General features: G+C 44.3%; 1 protein-coding gene across 1 annotated transcript; it reads left to right on the forward strand.

The window, feature by feature from the left end:
- Positions 1-60: 60 nt before the first annotated feature.
- QTRT2 (queuine tRNA-ribosyltransferase accessory subunit 2) lies at positions 61-15,641 on the forward strand. The gene is made up of 8 exons (XM_021549022.2): positions 61-251; positions 1,235-1,290; positions 2,528-2,604; positions 5,181-5,390; positions 6,306-6,505; positions 10,948-11,099; positions 12,575-12,692; positions 13,739-15,641. Exons 1-8 carry the CDS (start codon positions 61-63, stop codon positions 13,998-14,000), a joined length of 1,266 nt encoding a protein of 421 aa, XP_021404697.1. The 3' UTR covers positions 14,001-15,641.
- The last annotated feature ends 1,219 nt before the right edge of the window (positions 15,642-16,860 follow it).

Genomic DNA, 16,860 nt, shown 5'->3' on the forward strand with positions numbered 1-16,860 from the left:
GTGATGACGGCGCGGGCGGCCCGCCTTCCCCGCGTCCCTCTGCGGCGCCGCGGGGCGGCGATGAGGCTGAAGCTGCTGGGTGCGGGGCGGCTGGGCTCGCTGGCGGGGCTGGGCCGCGGCGGGGCGGGCGCGCTGGCGCTGCCCGGCTGCCTGCTGTACACGCGGGCCGGCGCGGCGCCGCACCTCACCCACGACGCGCTGCGGGAGGTGCGCGGCGTGCCCGGCGTGGCGCACATCGCCCTGCCCGCCCTGTGAGTACCGCGCCCGGCCGGGCCTGCTGCCCTGCCGAGCGGTAGGAAACGGGAGGAGGGAGCTGGAGGGCTGCGTGGCTTTTAGCGTATTTAGGCCAAACCCGTCGTGGTGACTTCACAGTCATCCTGAGGTGGGCAGCACGGCCAGGGAGGTGATTCTGCCCCTCTGCTCTAGTGACACCCACCGAGAGTGCTGCATCCGGCTCTGGAGCCCGCAGCCGGGGAAGGATGTGCGCCTGTCGGACCAGGTCCTTCGGAGCACCACAAAGACGCTCAGAGGGCTGGAGCATCATTCCTGTAACAACAGACGGAGAGATTTGGGCGTGTTCAGCCTGCAGAAGAGAAGGCTCCAGGGAGATCTTTTGCCAGCCTTCTGATACCTAAAGGAGGATTATAGGACAGATGGGGACAGATTTTTAACAGAGCCTGTTGTGGTAGGATAAGAAGTAATGAGTTAGAACTATAAGAGGGTATGTCTTGTAGTGAGGGTGGTGAAACACTGGACCAGGCTGCCCAGAGAGGTGGTAGGTACTCCATACCCGAAGACGTTTAATGCAAAACTGGAGCAGCAACTAACTCTCAAAACTAGTTAAACTGCAACCGAAAGGAAAGATTAACGTGGTTAAAGCTTGTGCAGTTGTTGAACATGAACACATAAGTGATGCTCCCAAAAAAGTCACAGTATAGCTTCATGCTCTCCATCAAGTCAGTGGTCCCTGGTCAGTGCAGGTGAAAGCTTTACTTTTTTGCCACAGAACTATGAGTGCCCCGGGTTGTGAGCTGTGATTCTAGAGCTCTGCGACTCTGGCATTTCTTTCCATCTGTCCCTGCTTCACTGTCTGACTGGCATGGCTCGATGGCAAATACCAGCTCAGTGTCAGACAATGCCTAAGTATGGAAAAAAAAAAGCCTTAGTTATGAAACCACCAATCTCTCTAGATAGTTGTCTGCTTAGTTAATGTGTTCCTATATCTGGATTGCAGGGCAGAAATTCATGACGTCCTGGAGGAGTATAAAGAGGGAGCTGCAAAATTTATGGGTAAAGTACTAGTATTTGCTTGTGTTTCTGAGAGATAATACAGGTGGATCCCACTAGAGCATGTTTAGGTAGTATAGTAAGCAGAAAAATATGGGCTTTGAATATTTAGGGATTTTCTCACTCAAAGTGACACTAAGGAAGACTTGAAATTGTATGTTGTCACTAGTATGGCCAAAAATCCTTCAGTTAGGCTAGACAGTCATGATGTGTGTAATTTCTATAAATTACAGACAATTCTTTGTGTGGCATCTAGCACATTTTGCAAGAAAAAAAATGAGTTGCCTAAGCTTGTTTTTGTTTTAGTTTCTTAAAAAACACAAAAATTGGGACATGCATTTCATTACATATACAAAAAAAATGATGGTTTGGCTTTCCAAAAGAAGTTTGCACCCACATTTCAATACACCATACCTGCTTGGAGCAATTTACTCCTTAAGAAAAATTGAAAAATGTCTTTATCTGGAACTTTCTGGAGGCTTTGCCAGTTTCAGTGACTTTCTCTGAAGAAAAGGCTGTATGTCACAGAGACATACTGTCTAGCTGTCTGACATTTGAAACCTCCAGTCCAGCAGGGATGATAAATTTCTCATTTGTGTAGTTGATCCGTTCTCTCACTCTCCTTTTCTGTGAGGGTGGTGAGCCACTCAAACAAGTTGTCCAAAGAAATTGTGAATGCCCCATCCCTGGAAATGTTCAAGGCCAGGCTGGATAGGGCTTTGAATAACATGGTCTAGTGGAAGGTGTCCCTGCCCCTGAGGCATGATCTCTAAGGTCCCTTCCAACCCAAACCATTCTATGATTCTACTTTGTCCTTCCTTAAAAGTTCTAGACTGTTGCTAGTTTGGATTGTGTCAAGTGTCAGATGTCTCCAGAATATTAGATATCAGTTGGGTAGTCAAGTGAGTCAGCTGCTGGGTCTGGAAAATTTTAATAGGTGGAGTATTAATCAAGAAGAAAGATAAATCCTGAAGCAGCTATGCAGGCTGCAGAACCAAAGAGTGTTGTTTCATGGTTTGTCCTGCTGCTGTACTCTTCTCCAGGCAGTTAGTAAAGCTGGGGAAGAAGTCTGTCTTATTTGGTGCTGAGAGGTAGATGAACAATATTTTCTTTGTCAGAATGGATTTATTTGTTGGGGGACAATACCCTGTTCCCTTTTGCACATCTGCAGACCACATCTTTGCCATGGCTTTGCTTTGGTTCATGAAACTCTGCTCTGGATCTGTCTCTCTGTTTTCAGGTATGCCAGATGCTGTGCTCTACTGCTCCCTTCATGACCCTGTGACTCCCTGCCCCTCTGGCTACAACACTAACAAGGTACAGTAGCTGTAAAGACTTGAAAGGGTCCATCTACATTCCCAAAACAAATCTGCCAGTCCCCTCTTTATCTCTCTGGGTGTGCTCAGACAGCCACAAGATTAGCAAAATAAATCTTGCACAAAGAGGATTGTCATTTACATGCTCATACCTATAACTAAATAAAGCTGCACATGTTCTTACTTGGCAGCTGTTGTGGTTTAAATGGCAGTAAAAGAAAATACCTGTGTTTTGGCATATTTGCAGTACAAGCTTATGCTTATGCCACTGATAAGCAGTAAATCTGACCCCCTGTGTGGGTATTTACATACAGCCTGCTACAGGCCCACAAAGGGGAAGGACATCAGAATTTTTGCAGGAGGGTGGCTCAGCAATCCAGGGGTGCATAGTTGCAGACATTTGCCTGTTGCACGCCACAGGCACACGCACTGCTGTGCAGCCCACACACTGCCTGCTGCCTGACACAGCTTCATGCTGGAGCTCCTGGCACCTGCTTGGATACAGTCAGTCCCAAGGGCTTTTTGGATATGGCCACAATTGGTGGAAGGTCACTCAGTGAAGGAGGATAACTCCTGCTAGACAGCTATCAGTGTATATTCTTCGCTGATGGGAACCAGGCTGAGTCCTGTCTCTCTGCAGGGAAGGAGTTACCTGAAACTTGTCCCACTGTTGTGCAGCTTTGAGGTTAGAGCAGCAATCTAAACCTGGGTGTTTGATTCAGAGACTTTTGGTTTTTTAAATAAGCTGGTGAAGATATCTGTCATCTTGTTGTAAGGCCTTCTGCAGCTGGATCTGTGCTGACAAATACTGAGGAAAGCTTTTTGAAAGCAATGGGACAGAAAGCTCTGTGCCAGAAAGCCTAGCACTGGCTGGATTTAAATAATCACAGGATAATGCTCAGCTCTCTAAGCTGAGGGGCTATTTTATTTATTAAAGCAGCTTTTTTCCTCTCGAGAACAGAATGAAGGTTACTAGATGTGATTACACTCTGCCCTTTTGCTCAGACAACTCTTGACTTTCCTCTGCCTGCCTTTACCAGCTATTCCTTAATGCTCTCACAGTAACGGCAGCAAGTACTGTCTGAACAACATGCTGCTGCAGAAAAACATACAGCTGCTGTGTTTCAGTTCTTCTGTAGATGCAAATTTTGGAACTCCTTTTGGAGTTGCTCTTTTTTTAGTTGGAAATTTGCAAAAAAATTTATCACTCTGGAGACTTCTGGTTTTGTTCAAATTTGGTGAAATTTGCTGATAAGGTCAAAAGTAATCAGGATGGATGGATGGACAACAGGCTTGTGGTATACTTGTGGAATCCTTTTGGATCTTTGTGGAGATCAGACCCAAAAAAAGGCTTCTGTTCATATTTTTTGCATGTGCTGATGCAATTCAATTTGCAAATTAGTATACATGAGAACTGCTCTGCTTAATCTGTCTGTCTGGCATAGGCTATGAGAATGTGTTTATACCCTCAGGCCCTAAAAAGTCCCCATAACACTCCAAGCTATATGCTGTTTCTGATGGCTGAAAACCCTTTCTCATTTAAAAAAGCATGAATAGAATTGCAGATGAAAAGAGCTGACTTCCGAAGGGTTCAAGCCTTTTACTTAACCTACTTAAATACCTCTTTACAGTTTTGGAGCAGAGTTTCAAAAGCCTAACAATAATACAACCAAAGCAATGGCCAGACTGCACTCACAGGTTGATTACAGATTCTGCAAAGTAGGCTAAAATGTGAACATTTTATGAATCTGAATGTGTAGTGAATTGAACGGTGACATCTGCTAGCCTAGACTGGAGGTGTTCAGGTAAGATAACCTCTCTGTCCACATCCTTTTGTCTTGCTATAAATTCTTTTGAGGGTATCACAGAATAACAATGGAAGATGGGGTTGCATGTGTGCTGGCAGGATGGGAAGCATGTGAAGAGACAGGGAAGATCATGTGTGAAATCCTAATGAGCATGTGCCATTCCTTACATTGGCTCGGTTTGGGTATTTCAGTGTCTTCTAGAGTTGCTGTATTTGGGACCTAAAATAACATGGGGTTCTAAGATTGAGTGCTTAACAAGATTTTGTATTCTTCCCAGTCTGCATGGTTTATAAAAACACATACATTCATATGTGCTGTGTGAGTTAAATGCTCAGAAGAGGAAGTAGTTTCTTGGGTTTGCATTTTGTACAGAAAACTAGAAGGTTGTATTATCACAGCCTTTGCTGCTTTTTATAAGCTTTTGCTTACTTGACAACAAGTTTGGTGGTAATTCAAGCTCCTTTTTTTTTTTCCCCCCCAATTCTGCCACTAATTTGTGTGATGAGAGGCCAGTTGCTCTATCTTGGATGGAGAAGTCAGTGCTGAGTGGGATGGTTTCACCAAAGAGTATTGTAGAAATTCCAGTTCAGATATTTATCTCCTTTGTGTCAAGTGCAGCTGGATTGTCTGAGCCATGCTCCAGGGAAACTTACCTAATGAGCTGACATTCCAGTAGCTGGTGTTTCACCAAACCAATTCCTTCTCTCCTTTCACCCTTAAGATCAGCTGTCCTTTGCAACTGCTGTTCCTCCCTGTTCTTCCTGTACAGACGGTGTCCCTGTGGGGTAGCTCAGGGCGCATGGAGATGACAGCTTCCAAGTTCATAGACATCCAGCGGGCCATCCAGCCAGACTGGTTCCAGTGCATCTCTGATGGAGACACCATTTCTGGGGAAGCTGGCAGAAAAAGAGCCAAGAAGTCTGTGGATAGGTCACTTTCTTTCTTGGATATATGCCTTCAGCTGCAAGAAAAATCACCGGTAAGGTCCCCAAGATACTGAGGCAATATCCCTACAAGTGCTTCTTGGTCTGTACTGCATTCTGGACGAGCCCCAGGAAATTGCAGTAGGAAGTTGTGTCCCATGTATATCAGAGAATGCCCAGCTTACAGTCCAGAGTGAGGAATAACCAGTAGCACAGTGAGTTTTCCTTCCTTCCTTTAGTAAATTGTCTTCTGCACCAGAATCAGCCCTCATCTCTACTCGTTGAGGAGAACTACATTTTAGGATTTTTGTTTCTGCTTTTGGGTTATGATGCATTTCTTTCACTTACCTTATTAGATTTTATTATTGGCAAAGTGGGATCTTCTTATTCATATTTTTACTCTGAAGTCTCCTTGGTTCCAAGTGAGGGAGGATTTGACAGAATTAGTAAGTGCTATTCTTTATTTCTTCCAGCAGCTTTGAAACTCCCTATTAGTGAAAGGAGGCATACTAGTCTGCACTACAAGGGAAAACAGGTGACAGGAGTTGGTGTTTTTATCTTCTGAAAGGGAATTCCCTGTGACATCTGGTGTCTGAGAGCCAGGATAATGGCACTTGCTTTGTATTTTGCACTAACATATCCATTGCTGAGACCCCATCCATACAAAGCCATGTACAAAGACGGTGTGTGGTTATTGCCTTGTGTAGGGAGGTGGGAAGAGTGGCATCAAAACTCTCAGTGAGTTAGTGTCAAGGCAAGGAGCAGACTCTTGTCTCTACCAGTCCCATTTCTGACAGATGGACTTCACGGTGTTGGGTGGGGAATAGTCTTACATGAGATGACACTGTGGTTCTGGCAAGTTCCTGGGAATGTGGAGCTTTAGTAGAAGGCATCTGAAGTCTGGGCTGTGAGATGTCTTTCATGTCTTTGGCAGAGCATGCTCTAACACTTGTAGCTTTTTCCTGGGACAGGAGCTACAAGGAAGTGTAATGTTTGGGGCAATTGAAGGTGGAGATATCTTGGAAGAGAGACTGAGATCAGCCAGAGAGACTGCCAAGCGGCCTGTGGGTGGCTTTCTGCTAGATGGCTTCCAGGGAAGTGCCATGGCCAAGGAGACCAAGTTGAAACTGATAGCTTCTGTCACAGCAGAGCTGCCAGAGGATAAACCAAGGTAAGTTGTGTGAGCAACATCCCAAGAAATCCATCTGTCCTATTATGAGGAGCATCTACAGGCTGCTGTGCAGTTTCTCCATAGGAAATAATCGCTGTATTGCACACCTCTGTGTCTGCCAGGCTGCATAAATTTTACCATTGTCAGGCTGCAGTCTTCAACACTTGTTTAGTTTTTAGCTGCAACTGGCACCAGGCTTTGCTCATACTGTGGGTTTGAGGAAGAGTTTTTAGGAAGAGTTACAGGTAGGATATATCAGGGTTACTTGCATTTGGAGGCCATGGTTTAGTTCAGCTTGAAGTTCAGCTTGAACAAAACCATTATTATCAAGTTATTTTGCAGGGACTTCTCAGTAAAAGTGTAATGTTTGCAGTTCTCTCTGGCCTAAGCTGGTGGATGGCAGAGAGGGTGCTGGCAGAACCAGCTAGTGCTTGCTACACAATCTTGGTTGCCAGCTGTGTCCTAGGACCTGAGGCACTGAGCCTGTGCACTACCCAGGGTGGTACAGGCTGGCCCAGAACAGTGGTGCTCTCTTCTTGGACAATGTGGGGCTTATTGCATATCTGAATTGTTAGCTGTGCCCATCAGGCCCATGCCAAGCACTGGACAGGAGTGGCAGCTTTTTGATCCTTATAACTGACTAACAGTAACTAAAGACTTCTTGAAAATGTGTACTGATATTTGCTAGTGGTTCAGAAGTGTAGGGTTTTCTTTATTGGGCTGAGCTCGCTGGATTGTTCTTACCCGATGTCATGGTTTGACACTGGCACAAGGCCAGTGCCACCATGAAAATGTGATCCCTCCCTTGAATGCTGTGAAGTGGAATCTAGAACAGAGCAAAGCAGGCCCAAGCTTAATAACAGGGAAAAAACTTTATTAAGCTACTACTACAAAATAAAAAAAAAGGAAAAACAGAAAGGAAAAAAAAACACACAAAGATCAAATGAAAACCTTGCAAAGCATTCCTCCCCCCACCACCCAACTCCAACAAACCACAGTGAGACATAATCTGGACCCCAATCAGGTTTCCACCCTCCAGACAATCAATACTCAGCCCCTTTGAGGGAGGCAGGAGTCTCTCCTGTGCCACAGACCCCCCAGGAAACACAGCTCCACATCCTGTGTTTCCATGGCACCGCCCAGAGAAAAGTTTGCCATGGTGACCCTTCTCCTTTCCATGCACAGTGCTCTCACCACCAATGCATGGATGGACAGACTGCTTTTAGGATTTTTCTTTTTAAGGATGCCCTGCCAAGAGGGGAGAAAAACAACAGTTCAGTTTTTCATTTTTTGGGACCACAGTCCCCCCCATTTTCCCATTTCCCCTGGGGCTGAGGGTCCGAGAACAGAGATCTTCTTCTCTTTCCTTTGAGGACAGGGGGTACCATCACAAACCCCCTAACTTTTTCTCTGTTCACTCCACTTCTGTCTCTTCCCAGCTGAAGCAGATCTCTTGACTCACTGGCATCCTCCCAAAATACAATCTCTCTTGGAGGAGAAGATTGGTTCAGGTTGTGGCTAACACGGAAAAGTCCAGCCAAAAGCCACTCCTTGTCCCCCTCCCATCTAGAATTCCTCCTTCTAACATGCCAGGGTCCAAGGTGTCCCTCTTCCTCTCTTTCAAACCGAGGAGGGGAAGGAAAAATTCACAAAGCTTTCATTTCTCAAGGAAGGGTTAAAAGTCCGAACTCCCCGGATGGCTCGATGCCAGACTCCGGTGTCTCCCATGCAACTGGGCACCTTGCGGCCCCCCGCTCCTCCTTCCTCGCAGTGAACTGCTGACAAAAACTGCTGATGTCTCTTTCTCTCCCCCTCTTGGGAGAGAAACTCTGGGTGGGGGGAACGGAGACATCCCAGATTTCCTCCACCCTTCCATCTGCAGGGGCCAGCCTGGTCCCAGTCCCTGCACCCTTCAACCTACCTCAGTCAGGCCATGGGCCTTCCCCTCCCCACCCAGCCACGGCCGGGCAGGGGAGAGGCTGCACTGTGCGCTGACCGGAACTAAAGAGAGTTCTCCTGGGAATTCTGCTTTTAACCCCTCTGTGTTCTCAGAGGCGTGTCCACCTTCAATTGGTCAATATCCAAACTGACCTCTTCCTTACGGAAAAAATTCTCTTCCTGTGTCAAACCACGACACCTGAGCAACAGCTACAGAAATAATACGGTTGCTTTTTTCATCATTTCCTGAAGAGAATGACTGAGGCCCCATTATGTTCCTGCTTCCCTCTAGTAGCAGAGCATTGCTCTGACCTGATGGTGTTTAAAAGGAAATTAAATGCAAGAGCACTGTGTCTGGCGTTGCAGCTTGTTCTTGCTTAAGGTTGCCTGGGGTTTGAATTTTCCTGACAATTAGGAAGCTTGCTGTGTTGTTGCTATCCTGTCTGGTTGAGCTATTTGAAAGATCCCCTGGGAGCATGAGTCCAATCTGCTCAGCTAACCTCAGAGTCTACCAGTGCATCTGCCTCATCTATCAAATAGTTTGCCTGTCTTGTTAAGACAAGTGTTTCTGACCCTTGATAGGAAGAGAGGTGGTTAGCCCCAGGGACTCTTGAAGTGCCTCACGTGAATTTCAGGCAGTTCTTGCTCCTGAATCACCCTTGCCATTCTGGCTGGAGAAGTTGTTTTTCAGCTCTGTTCTCCTCAGCATGAAATTCTCTAGAAGATAAAAACTTTTTCTGCTTCACTCAAGAAGTGGCTGCTTTTTGTGTGATGGGAAAATGATCTTATGAGTGTACTCTTCATGAAGAATTCTTTCATGTACCTAAAGCGGCTTAAGTCTCTTAATAAAATTTGTGTTTCTTTCCAGTAGCATAGGAACTTTTGCAAGAACAAATGTTTGTCCTTACCTGTGCACATATGAGTTTCAGCAAGGCTTTGATCATATATGCAGAGCTACTGTTTTGACTTCTGCATTTCATTTTCTCCCTGTCATGGGAACCTGAAACACAAAACACTCATGCTGTAAACTTCTCCTATCCTTATTCTGTGCTCATCAATTTAATTGGAGTACTTAGAAAAGTGACTAAAAATGGCACCTTGTGACTTCATTTATCAGCCCCTGCATATTTTCCTAATTATCTGTTTACCTCATTGCCCTACATTAACTTCTACTGCTTTCAGCCTATGCACCTGCAGGAGAGCAGGCACTGCTCTACTCACACTTCACCTGCCCTGGGTGAAGCTGCCAACTAAATTTGGCTGCCAGCAGGATTTCTATTACCACTGATGGCAATCCAGCCAGGCTCTTCCTGGCTCTTAATACCATGTCTCAGGAGATGTTACAGCCCACGTTCTTGGGTAAATCATCTGAGCAGGTTGAGTGTAAAGGAAAGGGAAGACCAAAGCAAGGAGGTTTTCTCTTTCTAATGATGTTTTTCATTAGTATGTTTTCCCTCAGGCAGTTTCCAAGTGCAATTGGATGTGTCTGTCACCTGAAGGACTTTTATCTTTGACCAGCAATCTACTGCTGTCTCTGTTGAGACTCTTTTTAAAAGGCTAACAAGCAAAAGGGTCCATGTGTCTGGGAGTTGGTAGCAAAAGATTCCATGTTTCTGGTGTCACTGGGGGCACAAACATGAGTAAGGAAAATATCTGTTCTATGGCACAGACGCGATGAATCTAATGGTATTAATGTGTATGTGAAATAAATCACATACAAATCACTTTAAACACAGTGAACAGAATGGGGTTTTTCCACAGTAAGTAAGGGATTATTGCTGCCTTCCAAAGGGCAAATAATGAAAAGCCTGTAATGTACTGGATATGTTGGAGGTGGAGAAGCAGAAGCACATGGAATTCTGAATGGTATCTGTTACCAGTTGCAGAGATAAGCCACATATGCTGCACATGGCCTGGAGTGTTACAGAGGATGGATAAATATAATTATTCATAAATGATACAGCCAGGATGAGAACAATCCTTCCAGCTATCCGGACAATGCCCCTGCCTACAGATGGGTCCAGGGGTCAAGTGGACTGTTCCATCTCACCCCCCAAAAGATGTATGGTTCACCCCGCACCTGTATCCCTCCCCTAAAACATCAGTGCCTGTAACCCCATTGGCCTAAGCCTTGTCCCAGCCCACCTTGAAGCCCCCTGAGAAGGGGTCTCCAAGGGGCCAGATGCCCTCTTGGAACTTCCTCCCCTCTCTTGGATCTTCCCCTCCTCTTGGAACTCCCCCTCTCCTAGAGCTTCCTTTTGTCTCTCCCCTCCCCATCCTCTCAAGCCTCGCCACGTGCTGTGTCTGACAGCTCGAGGCAGGACCTTTCTGCATCCCCAATAAACCTTATACCCCAAGAGCAGCCTTCAGAGATCTCTCACCTCAATCCATCTACACCGTTGTGGAGCAGGCAGAGCTCGCCACACTGGAGGTCTTTTCCTTCAGGTACCTGCTTGTTTCTGCTCAGAATATTGTAGATTTTTCTTCCTGTGTGTCTCCTACAGAATCATTCATGGTGTAGGCAAACCAGATGAGGTGCTTGAGTGCATTGAAAGGGGAGTGGACATTTTTGAGAGCTTCTTTCCCTTCGAAGTGACGGAGCGAGGCTGTGCCTTGGTTTTCAGTTATGATTGCCATCCAGCTCCTGAAGCAACAGGTAGGCTTCTTGATGTTTGTTACCATTTTTGAATTTATATTGTGGTACGCACAATTCATAACTGGAAGGAATCTGTATTTGAGGGCTTTGTTCCTGAAATAAGTGCAGTGGCCACTGGAAAATGTGGTATTCCACTACCATGTGTTGCTTTTGAAGGCAAGGTGCTTTGGTGTGATATCTGTTGAGTAAAATTTGAGGACTTTGAATGTCTCATTAACCAAAATATGATGATTAAATATTTCTTAAACACCTCCTGAATAGAGTTTTAGTTTGACACCATTGGCAAATTTTCTGTTACCATTAGCAGTGAAGGCTGGACCTATTAAGTGTTCTCTAGAATTAAATTAATATGTGTCTGTTGCAGTAATCGAGTTTTGAAGTTCTTTTTTCTAGCTGTCAGAAGCTTCCCATTTATTTGGGCATTTTTCCTCTCTGTCTTTGCATTCATAGGTTTATATCAAAACCAAAATGATCTGTTCATTACACTGTGAGATGGGAATGTGTATCATCCATTAAAGCACCTATCAAATGTGTTTCAAGCAGCTGTTTTGTTTTGGCCTATTAAATGTTTTTAATACAGGGAAACAGTTCACATTTTTTCTCTTGGGTAGAACCTAATGGCTTTTCATGCCTGGATAATTCAAAGCCAGCTGAATAGAATAGAACATCTTATTTCTTTGTGCTTGCTGCTATTTTTTAACCCTTTTCTTTGTTGTTTTGTTCTTTATCTTGTCTTACTTTATTCTTTAATTATAAGGCTCTGAGTAATGTGGTAAAATGGTTTTGTCGTGTGTCTGTTTTAAACATGGTAGGCATGGATTATGCAAACAGTAATATTGGTATTTCAGGATATATCTCCTCCTTAAGAACAAACTTTAAAAATACAAACCTATAAAATTATGAGATGGTTCTTTATTTTTAAGATAGATGCTGAAGAGGCAGATATGGAACCACCTCTTCTGAATTAGTGCTACCAGCCTCTTTTGATTCCAGGGTTTTTTTTGTTTAAAAACAAGAGGCATCTAAACCCCTGAGTGATCACAGCATGGAAAATAGAATGAATGCAGATGAGTTACTTGTCTACCCTAACAAAATCTCAATAAAATCCATTTGTTCAGGTGATTGCATTCTATTCAGCATGCACTTCAGACAAAATACTTTTGACATTTTATAAAGAATTCAGCTCAGTAGAGCAGCAAAAAGTTATACTGTTGTTTCAGCTCTAACTTTTGATTAGTTGTAGTTGATTAATTTTCACTTGTCTCTTGCTGTTTTGATCATTTAAAAGTGTATTTGTGTTAACTAATCTACAGCAATTAAAGTAAAATATCTGCTTTCTAGAAAAAAGGAGGTAGAAACTTGTTGCAGGAGTTTTCAGCTGGCAAGAAAGTAGCAGAAATATCTACTCTAAGGTTGCTACCCTTGCTCTGTTCTAGCACTCTCTTCTAAGGCTGTTGTGTTTTTAATTTAATCAGTTTTACCACAAAATGGGATCCAGGACCTGGAGAAGAATGGTGCTCAAGAAGACCAGGAGGAAGTCTCCAAAGCTGACCCAGAAATGACACCATTTGAGATATCTCTGAAGGATAAAAAGTACGTGAGTTTTTGAGGAGAGTATCTGCAGCTGTATGAATAAATATGATGCTTTAGTCCTCTGTATTTATTTGCAACTGGTCAGCAGATGGATGAGAGACTTCATAAAACATGAAGCTGTTGAAGAGAGTACTTCTGGACACTGAGTGGAGAGTGTTGGGCAAGCATTCTAGCTTGTTATCAGGCTGCAGCCTATCTCTAAAAGTGCTGTTTTTTGCCTGACCTAGAGCCAGGGGTTTTGTGATCATTTATTCAGCAAACATTCTGTGGTCATAATTATGTCTCAGCTGAAAGACCATAGGTTCACAGAGCTGGTCTGGGAATCACTTTGGTCTTCAACATCTAACTTGGGTCATCTTCAGATACTAGATTTTATTTAGGCTGTGGAGACCCTCTACTCTCTGATTCTTTTTGGGCAGCTGCAGAGCAGTTCTGCTATTTCTGGATACTTCACAAAAACTTCGGCCATTGTTACCACTTTTCCTTCCTTCTCTTGGTCACAGCTGCTTCTAGGCTGTCTGAGTAGACAGTTGTGTTGCTTTGCTCTCTCTGTGAAATGGTGCATCTCACAGTAGAGTGGAATACTGGTTTGTGAATAGTGGGGTTAGTAAATCTGTGGTTTTGGTGGCTTTCTCTGTCGTAAACTGTGTGATAACTGTCTTGCACTGCAGCTTTTCTGCCAGGGAAGGCACAGATGAGGCCTCTCTCTGCTGTTAGCTGTGATGTAGTCAGAGTTATTCTGACTTAGATGGGCTCTGAAGTAAGTTCTGGCATGAGGAGGCTTGGAGTTTCAGCAGCCATGGTCCCACACCATGGCAGGGTGTGGGAGTTACATGATCTTTAAGGTCCCTTCCAACCCAGACTGTCTCTGATATCTGATGTCATTTGTGCCAGTGGTGCTGGTCTGATTTGTCAGCAAATCTGGATTAAGGACCTCAGGACTTTAAGGCTTAGGTCCCTGCAAAAAGCCACATGGTTACAGGGGAACTCTTTATTGCGTGGATGGCTCTTAGCTCTGATGTTACCCAACATTGCTTCTTCCGTAGGTACCACGATGATTTTGGTCCTTTGCTGGAAGGATGCAGCTGTTACTGCTGCCAGAGGCACACTCGTGCCTACGTCCATCACCTCCTGGTGACCAACGAGCTGCTGGCTGGTGTCCTGCTCATGATGCACAACTTCCAGCACTACTTTGGTTTCTTCAGTGCCGTTCGGGATGCCCTGAGGGACAGTAAACTGGACCAGCTCAAAGAGCTCATCTTCAGGCAGGCGGTGCAAGGCCCGGCAAGCACGGCGCTGAGACAGTGAGCTCAGAGAGGCCAGGGGAGGCTGCAGGCTGCATCCTCATCAGTGAGACTGCATCACCTGCACCTGGCAGGAGTAAAATGCCTTTAAAACACTTTTTTGTCTTCCTGGAGGGACCTGAAGGAGACGTTTGAAAGAGATCTCCCTTCCTGGTGGGGGAAGGATGATCTTGTTCAAACACCTCCTTTGGTTAATTGGCTTGGTGCATTCCTGGTGGATGGAAGACCCTGGACAGTTCACTAGTGAGACCAGTATAGATAGGTTTGTTTTCAAATACTCGCTGTTGGTTTCCCATGTGCAAGGACAGAGTAATTGAATCTGTGATTGATCATAAAGCAGGGCATATACTTAAAATTAATCCACCTGCCTGGAGACTCAGCAGCTGCTTGGGACTCTTGTTTCATACTCAACAGTAATTATTTTTCTAGAAAAACCTAGTGGTGTCCTAGTCTCTCATCATGTATCTCCTTTGTGAGAAATCCCACCTCAGTCTAGCACACTGTCCTTGTAGCCATTGCCAGCATCTGTGTCCTTGGAGGGACCTGATGGAAGTGCTGCTGTGTCCAGTGGCACCAGGGCCTGTGTGTGTACTCCTCTCTCAGGCCACCTGCAGTGCAGAATGTTCTCTGGGCCTGGAAGAAGTCTGCCACCTTGGCCTGGCCTTGAACACCCCTGCCTCAGGAGTCCCATTCAGTGAAATTAGACCAGAGAGAAGAGAAAGTGTTTAATCCACGTCCTGCTGTAGGCCTTTTTTTTAACTCTGTGCATTTTTTTTCAGGTTTCATTCCCATGTTAGCACATGGGTGACAATGTCTGTACCATTCTTTCCAGCCACACTAGCACTGGTCACAGAGCAGGCTACACAAATGTCATTGTGAGATGGAGCTGTGGAAGGGAAGTGTCATAGGAAAAGACTTTTAGAAAATGTTCTGGTGGGTCCTTGTTTTAAAATATGACTTAGTAATGTTACATTCCTCTTACTCAGTTGGTTTTTTTAACTGCCCCTTATGTGGAATCACGGATTTAATAATTTTATATTACAAAGCAACAATAAAATAAATTTATTATTTCTAACACTGGCTCCTCAATGTATGACAGAAGTGGTGTACCAGAGAATTTGAACTCAGGAAGATACCTCCTGAAAACTTGACCTAGCAGTCTGATGGAGGACATTATTTAGGAGTAGGATTCTACCATGAAGCAGATTTCCAAGTTATTTGCTTCAAAAGAATGTCATAATAGACTTGGAACTGTGGAAGACAGCTGCCTGTCCCTCTCCCCATGAGAACTCTACTACCTTAATTAAGCTTGAAAAAATACTACACTTAATGGCCTTAAAGCCATTAAGGATTAATTTGTAGTTTGTTCTTCACAATTTCTGCAATACTTTAAAATTTTAGTACCTCCCATCAGAATGATTTTACCATAGAGTATAAGGGGTTTTTAGTTTACCTGTCTCTTTGGGCAACTACCCAAGGTTGTCATACACCTTTTTATCATTCCAGCCTTATTCACTCAGTTGCACTAACTACACTTCTGTTCCACAGGATCCTAAAGAAATGGTGCTCTACTGTTGTCTTCAGACAGATGACAGAGAATGATTCAGCCACAGAAACGATATAAAATACAGAATTGTTGTCCTCACTCCAGGTAGTACTTTGTGGTTGTTGAAATTGATGCAGCACTGGGAAACTTGGAGATGGTGTCCTGGCTATACAGCATGAGGTAGAAGGTCTGCCTAACTTAAAGGGCAGGAATTCTAATGAAACAAAAATGATTTCTGTTTCTTTCAAGAGGAATGCAGTGGTAGTGCATGGGACCTTGTAATGCTTGTTTCTGCAGTGTCTGTTTCTAACAATGTTGCAGCGCAAAATATTTTGGGAGGGGACAGGTTTTGAGACTTCTCATTCACTGACACTCCTGTATCCAGACACTGAATCACCAAAATGCCTGAGTCAGCCCAGCCCTTGGACACCACGATGGTTGTGTCCAGCAGGTCAGTCAGGGATGCTCTGGGATGACACACAGGACAAGGGGTACTGGTGTTTGTGTCCTCCTCACTATTTCCTGCATACTTCTTAGGTTGATAACCTTACTGATAGTTTTGGAATTGCTGTCTTACACCTTTTGGGGACTACTTGTGAGCAGTCAGTCTCCCCGTCATACCCCACCTCTCTGAATCATTTGTATTTATTAATTTTTCTTTATCTCCCAGCTTGGATGTCATCAGGAGATAAATGTAGCTGTACTGGGATCTTAGTGGCCTGCTAAGCTAAGTGCCACTAACATGCTATTCTCAAAAACCCTTCTCTACTTTGGGCTTTCCAGTCCTTCCATACTGCTGTGTTATGTTTTTTTTTCCAGTCCTACCCATTAGTCTTTCCTGTTAGAGTTCTCTGCTATCTTTTGTGTGTGCACCTGTGTACCATGGCTGCACAAAGTAAACCGTTTTATACTGGGCAGAATTTGACCAGCTACATCATTCAGTATCTAATAAATACAGTTACAAACATGACTAACACTCAAACCATCTTAATGTGTTCTATTTATACAACTTCTCAACATGTCAGTTCCCTTAGTTTGCACTGTAAAATCTCAGCAACATTTTTCATGCTAACGTAGAAAGTTTTAAAATTTATTTCCAGGCAGAGATCTAATTTCTTTCAAAGACAGAATTCTTGCCCTAATATGGGGATGAAAACTGCATGAAGAAAGCTAAACTTTCCATGAAGAAGTGAAAATTAAAATTAATAAGGAGTGGAAAAATGTCTGTGCTAAATTAACTTCACTAAGCACAGAAGACTGCAAAAACATCCTTGACTGCTGTCCATCCCCAAAGGGCAGAATATAAAAGAGCAGAGCA

The sequence above is a fragment of the Lonchura striata genome, chromosome 2 (genome assembly GCF_046129695.1).
Source record: "Lonchura striata isolate bLonStr1 chromosome 2, bLonStr1.mat, whole genome shotgun sequence".
Classification (NCBI taxonomy): domain Eukaryota; kingdom Metazoa; phylum Chordata; class Aves; order Passeriformes; family Estrildidae; genus Lonchura; species Lonchura striata.